Below are 6,962 nucleotides of genomic sequence, written 5' to 3' on the forward strand. Positions count from 1 at the left end.
ATTGAAATCAAGTTTATGGCAAGTAAACATTATCCCAAATTTTGCCAAATCTGGAAGTCCCTATTTTTAAAGATTTTATTTGAGAGTAGAGAGTGTATATGTGTGCATACACATGAACACACATGAGGCAGGGGGAGGGGCAGAAGTAGACTCCCTGCTGTGCAGGGCTGCACTCAGGACTTGATCCTAGGACCCTGGGATCATGAGCCAAAGGCAGACACTCAATCAATGGAGCCACCCAGGCACCCCTGAAGTCTTTATTTTTAGAATCTTCATTCTCAAAAAACAAAAACAGTCAAACCCTACATTTATTTATTTATTTATTTGCTGATGATTGAGTGCCCCCTCAAATGATCCCCTTTCTTTGTTTGTATGACGCAACCCTGTCCTAGTTCATGGGCTAATTAATTCTGCAACGCTTGGTGTCAACTACTTCAACTGCATGTTTTTGTTCCCACTGCACCTCTAACATGGCCTGCCACATAGTAGGTATATCACTATGCACATTATATGTTGAATAAATGAATGAACCGCTCTCTCTAATCTATGGACTTCTCCCCAAATCCTTCTTTGAGCCGCTCTACATCTTTTTTCTTGAATTTGTGTATTTTCAAACAGTTTCAACTGTCAAGGATGGCTGCTGAAGTTCCTCCGTCAAGTAATTGCATCCTTTTCTCTCCCCATCATCTCTTATCTCTGTGTTAATTATCTTCACCATTCTAACCCTTAAAGTCCCTTTCCCAACTTCACTACTTCAGTGTAGAGCTCAAGCCCAGACTTCAGGTCCAACTGCCACCAGGTTTATTCAATTCTTCTTGAACACCTCCTCCGCATGTCCCATGGGGATTGCAACAAAACCAACTTCAGCATTCCCCCTCTTGCCTCCATTCTATTCCATCTCTGTGAAATGCGCAAACCACCACTTTGCCCTGGTCAGAAACCTATCATCCAAGATTCCTATCTTCCTGTTAATTTTTTTTAAAGAACTATTTTTTGTCAAGCTTTTACTTATTTACTTGAGAGAGAAAGTGAACACAAGCAGGGGGAGTGGGAGGAGAAGCAGGCTCTGCTGAGCGAGGATCCCAACGTAGGGCTCAATCCCGGGACCCTGTGAACATGACCTAAGCGGAAGGCAGACGCTTAACGACTGAGCTACCCAGGCACCCCTTCCTGATATTTTTGCACATATGACCTCCTGGAATCCTCACACAGGCTATGTTACAGAAGGAAATAGGGGCTTAGAAGTTCCCTTCGATTCAAATTTCAGGTATTCTCATTAGAGACTTTCCTAATACAGCCAGCCCACTACCACTACCTCAGTCCAAGTCCTCATGATTTTCATAATAACTTTAGAACCTGCAGCCTGATCTTCTAGCTTCAAGACTCATGACATCCACATCATTACCTTCTGTAATTACCTTGCTAGTGAAAACTAACTGTGCCACTGCAGGGTTGAAAACTTCAATGATTTTCATTACTTTCACGCCAATGTCCAAACTCCTTACCTGTGGTACTTGAAACCTTTCATGATTTGTTCAGCTTACCCCTCCAGATTCTGCTCTTGCCAACCCTCTTTCTCCTGACCCGAAAAAAAACCACAGTATCTGATTAAAGGGTTGGGTGAATACATGAGACATGAAGCACTCATAAATTATTTCTGGATTTCATTTCAACACGTTGGTGACTAATCTGGTCCTGAATACCCTCTGCCCGAGAAACTCCATTTTCTCCCCAGTAACTAAGCTGCCTGAGTGGGTCAGGTGTACTTTCTACTGTCTTACATATAATTAAGTGGGACATGTTTTGTCAGATAGGGATCCACTGCCCAAACCTCAACCAACACTCAGGACGTCATCACATAAATCAGACATAAACTTTCTGCAAATCATGCCTTGTCTGAAACTGTTTGCTCTCTAAATGTGCTAACCCAGCTCCATCTCTTTGCAATTGCTTCTCCTTGGGCCTTAGAATCAAATTTAGCTTATTGGAGTGGTTTCATTTGGTCCGTGAGCCTTCTATGATCTAGGGGAATAATTACCATAGCACCAGAGTTATTTTCCAAATTCACTGTGTTAAGGGCCACAGGCACTGGCAAATAAAGTCAGCTCACTTACACTCAATAAACACAGGCCTTGGCTAATGCATCACTGCCCACCCGCCCCCTTACCCTTTGCCCAATGCTTTTCCTGACCCAGAATTCAGTAATTTCACAGGTGTTCAGGTCAGTGCACATTTGCCCCACAGATTCTTTATTTCGTACTGGCCAATACCTATCTTAGTGGGTCCCCTCCATTACTTAGGAAGCATTAGTGACACTGGAAGATTTCAGGAAGACGTTGAGAGCAAATCAGATTATTTCAATTCTCTCCAGTATAGCTGAGCCTTGTAACAATGCAGGTTTTGGAGCATCAATACCCCAGGCAGTAAAAAATTCATGTTTAAGTTTCACCTCTCCAAAACCTGTTATAATCTCCTGTTTATAAGCTTTACTGGTTAACAGTCAATACATTGTGTATATATATTATACTGTGTTCTTATAATAGGCTAGATAAAAGTATTTAAATGAGTAAAGTTTATAGGATTGTACTTCATTTATTGAAAGACCAAGACTCCAGAAAGCCTGCTCTAACAATACATGCCTAGAGTATAGAGGGGTCACTCTAGTCTCACACAGGGAAGCCCAATGTGTTTAGATGAGCTGGGGATCCCTCAACTGAATGTAACCCGAGATCTTAAGGATGAGTTAGAAGCTCAAGATAAAAAGCAGGGTGGTGCCTGGGCGGCTCGATCGGTTAACATCCCACCCATCTTGGCTCAGGTCATTATCTCAGGGTCCTGGGATCACTCAGTAGGGTATCTGCTTGAGATTCTTTTCCTCCGCTCCTCCCCCAGCTCCCGCACACCTGTGCTTGCTCTCTCAAATAAATCTTAAAAAAGAAGTAGGGAGGCAGCACTTAGCTAGTATCCTGGAAAGTACTGTAGGGTGCAGTAAAGGTTGGCAAGGCATTGAAGACCATGAAAATCCTTTACAGGTCAGGTTGTGATCAATGGGAAGCTGCAAATTAAGACTGCAGTTGGCCACTTTAACAGTGACTGTTCAAACACTCGTGCTCCACTTCATCTCTGTTCTCTCACTCAGCAGTCCACTGTTTTGGCCTTGTCTCATTACAAAATACTGGCAACAAACCGCCGGAACTGGGAAAGCATGGCAAAAATTTCAGAGCCCTATTAACAGAAAAACCAATGATCACTCAGTTGAGGGTTAAAGACACACCACTGGGGACTTATTTACCACTGCCTTTCATCTACAAATGTTAAGTTTATGTATTTGGCTTTCCTTTACTTTGGACGGATTGCATTTGCACGGGGCCCAACTTTCTCTTCACCTGTTCCACTCCAGTGTTTTGACTCACACCTAGCAAGGAGCTTACGATATTCAGCTGGCTACCTTTAATCACACACAAACCTATATGCTAGATACCAAGCAAGCATCTTGGAGACTAGAATGAGTTAAAATCACCTTTCCAAAACAACTTATTCAATCACTATCCTTCATGTTCTCACCAGTACTCCAAACCCTATCACACAGGATTGAGGACTACTCCTCAAAGTCAATAGACTATAGCAGATGAATGTTACTAAAAGCTTTTTCATTTACCCTAACATTTTTTTTTTTAAGTTTTACTTAAGTCTCTATACCCCATGTGGGGCTCAAACTCATGACCCTGAAATTAAGAGCTGCATGTTCCTGCAACTGAGCCAGCCAGGTGCCCCAACTCTTAAATAAATCTTAAATACCCTTATGTACCGTTAGTCCTACTGTGCTCATACTGCATTTTTTCTATTGTCCAGTGTTAATACTTGAAGGAATCCTGGAATTCTGCTCGTTTCTTATCCTCTTAAGCAGGATCACAACCCAGTTCAAAAGCTAATGCTCCAGAACAGTCACTTACAACAAGTAAATCTAGTAAGTTGTCCCATCCCCAATACTATGACAACTCACTGATACTATGGGCCTATTAAAAATACCTCAGCACACCAAACTTTTTTTTTAAAACCATGATGTTTATTCTAATTGTTGAAATCCTTAAGATGAACTGGATGCCGCAACAGCTGCCCTCTTGGGCTTAGGTGTTGTTCCTTCACGGAATCCATGCCTGCATGGTATTAAAAATGAAAGCCAGTTACTTCAGCAACAATTTATACATTTCAGTTTTTATTAATACAGATTTAAATGAGCTTATCTCAGTTAAATGCTGAAATCAGTATCAAATTCATATGTTCAGACATTTATTTTTACACCATCATCGATAAGCTGCACTGTTTTATTTACTTCCTTCCGCTTCAAGATAGCCATTTCAAACATACACTGAGGTGCAATTGAAAAAAGGTCAACAATTTATTTTGTTGTCCCCGTCACCAGGCCAGTGTCACCAGGCCAGTGCGTCTCTCCTGCTTGTTAAGAGATCTGTTTGTGAAAGTAAGTCCCTAGGCTATCAGGCAGAGATCCGAAGCACTCTCCTTTAGCCGAGGAAAACAAGGAGCATGTTTAATTGCTGACATTTTCTAAACTGCTTAACTGCGCTTTACATTTTAACTCATTTATTATACATACACACCCCAAAGAGAAATTGTACTGTTATCCCCTTTTACTTTATGAATTGAAGCACTAAAAGGTTAGCCTGGTTTTAGTTGATGCTCTCCAGCTCCTACTTTACACAGCACAGGACAGTCTCCCCAACAAATTATCTTGGTTGAGACCTAAATGACTGACGCCTTAAGAGGCATGTTAAAATGCAGTTTCTTTGTAAGCGGGGGCCGAAATTCTGCATTTCTAACAACTCTAGAGCCTGACTTCTATGAGAATAGAAGACCTTTCTTTCTATACAAATGCAGTTACAACCGTTTTCTACTGCAGATTTGCTCAAAACCACAGAAGTAAAGGCCCAAACCCAAACCTCATTCACCACTGTCCTGACAAATTTGGGGGAAAAAGTGAGGTGTGGCCTATCCCCAAGAAATATTATTACATTTTGGGGTGTCCCGCTCAAACCGCAGTCTAAAACGTTTATAGCTTATACGGTTGCTCATGGAGAGAGTAACAAAATCCAGACTGACTGGTCTGAAGGTTACAGGGGCAGCAGAGAAAATACCTTCCAACACGTGCAACCCCACTAACCGGGGCAGTACCGTCATTTCACAGCACACAAAGGAGGTTCTTCTCCAAGCTCACAGAACCAACTACAATGGAAACACAAAAAAACTGTACCTGAATCTGCGGTATACAATTTTTAGGTGCCTCATGCGACCGGTCCCAGTGGTGTTCCGTCTTTTAGCCTTGGCACTCCAGTTATCTAGAACACAAATGCAGGTAAGGTTCTACCGGCTCTTCCCCACCTAGGTTACAGGCACCGCTGGTCAATATAGTAAAGAGTGCCTCCCTCGTTTTTCAAGTCCACTTCATCCGCATGCAGACGCACCTTTCCTTTAAGGACCAACTAACGCCGCAAGCCACGCCCACTTTCCCACAGTGCGCCCGAGACCACCGCGTCCCTCCCCACGCCGGACACGCAGTCGGCCGGAAACCGATCCGCTTACACTTTCTCTTGCGCTTGGCAGGGTAGCCGCACTTGCCACACGTGGACTTCTGAAGGTGGTAGGCCTTCGAGCCACAGCGGCGGCACAACGTGTGCGTCTTATTGCGACGCTTTCCAAACGATGACGTCCCCTTCGTCTGCAAAGGGGAGCAAAACGATTTTGAGATCTAGGGACTTCTACACGTAACCCGGCGTTTTCAGTAAAAAGAAGTTACTGATTAAGGTTTAAAAGCAATTACAAAGGTCAGAGGACAGTCTAGGGCTGAAACCGCGGCGGACGCTAACTTCTTAAACGCTAGATCAGAGACCACTACCAGCATTTCACGTGACCTAAAGCCTTCCGCAGGGACTACTCTATTTCGAAATCGGCTACATTCTTTAGAGGTGCAAAAAACTCTAGTTAAGTGCAGTTTCTTTGTAAGCACAAAGACAAGCCGCAAGACGAAATAACGTGGGGTTTCCCTCCCTACCCCGACCCCCAAACTTAAGAGCTCCTGCAAGACCTCATCAACAGTTTTTTTTGCTTACAGAGCCAAACGCTCCCAGACCACGCTTCTTCCTTCAGTTCACATCCGAGGGCAAGGCTTCTCCAAAAATTAAAAAAAAAACCAAGGGACCTAGAGTGGCTCCTGCTCCACGGCTGTAGACTCAGCATCCCCAGGTACACTTAGGAGCCATTCTTCTGGCTCTTGAGGGCCACAGCATGTCCCTTTCCTACCCACCCGCTCCCTCTATCATGAACCTCGCCGGCCCCCTCAGGATGGCAGGGAGCGCGACACAGAAGACGAGGATGGAAGGCGATACGAAGAACCGCTGGAAACAACTCACCATCTTGTTTCCGCGGCAGGCCCCAAAGAGGCCGGAAGAGGAGGCACTTCCGCTATATCGTGCTAAGGAGCTTCCGCCCAGGGAAGTACTTCCGGCGAGCGCGGGGCACTGTTCTCAAACGTCCGTCGCAGCGGTGTGGGCGGGGTCTAGAGGAGGAACCAGAGCCAAGGCAGGGCCAATAGGGATTTCGGCGCTCTGCGGGCGGGAGGGCTCGCAGCTTCGTGGAGTCCGAATGGGCGTAGTTTCGGCCGACCCGCTTTGCGCGGGAGCTACCTAGACGCCGCAAGTTGGTTTTTTGTGATTCCTCTCCTGCTCTCCTGCCTCTTTGAGTTTTTAGATCTGTGGCCACATCGCGCTTTTCGGTCACTAAGCCAAGCCGGTGGGGAGCCTGGGGCACGAGTCCGCGCTCGCGGCGGTGGTGGAGGATTCGGGATGGAACTGGAATCCCGATCTGGGAGAAACGGGCTCCTCCAGCTCCCTCCTCACCCTGGATGGAACTGGAATCCCGATCTGGGAGAAACGGGCTCCTCCAGCTCC

The 6,962-nt window shown here is 45.1% G+C and overlaps 1 protein-coding gene and 1 non-coding gene across 2 annotated transcripts; both read right to left on the reverse strand.

The window, feature by feature from the left end:
* Window positions 1–4,044: 4,044 nt before the first annotated feature.
* RPL37 (ribosomal protein L37) lies at window positions 4,045–6,534 on the reverse strand. The gene is made up of 4 exons (XM_059416495.1): window positions 6,426–6,534; window positions 5,599–5,734; window positions 5,270–5,354; window positions 4,045–4,157 (listed from the first exon to the last, which is right to left on the reverse strand). Exons 1-4 carry the CDS (start codon window positions 6,426–6,428, stop codon window positions 4,088–4,090), a joined length of 294 nt encoding a protein of 97 aa, XP_059272478.1. The 5' UTR covers window positions 6,429–6,534; the 3' UTR covers window positions 4,045–4,087.
* On the reverse strand, window positions 4,238–4,317 carry LOC132029026 (small nucleolar RNA SNORD72). The gene has a single exon (XR_009407663.1). It is a non-coding gene; the product is annotated as a small nucleolar RNA SNORD72 (small nucleolar RNA).
* Window positions 6,535–6,962: the final 428 nt, after the last annotated feature.

The sequence above is a fragment of the Mustela nigripes genome, chromosome 12, assembly GCF_022355385.1.
Source record: "Mustela nigripes isolate SB6536 chromosome 12, MUSNIG.SB6536, whole genome shotgun sequence".
Taxonomy (NCBI): Eukaryota; Metazoa; Chordata; class Mammalia; order Carnivora; family Mustelidae; genus Mustela; species Mustela nigripes.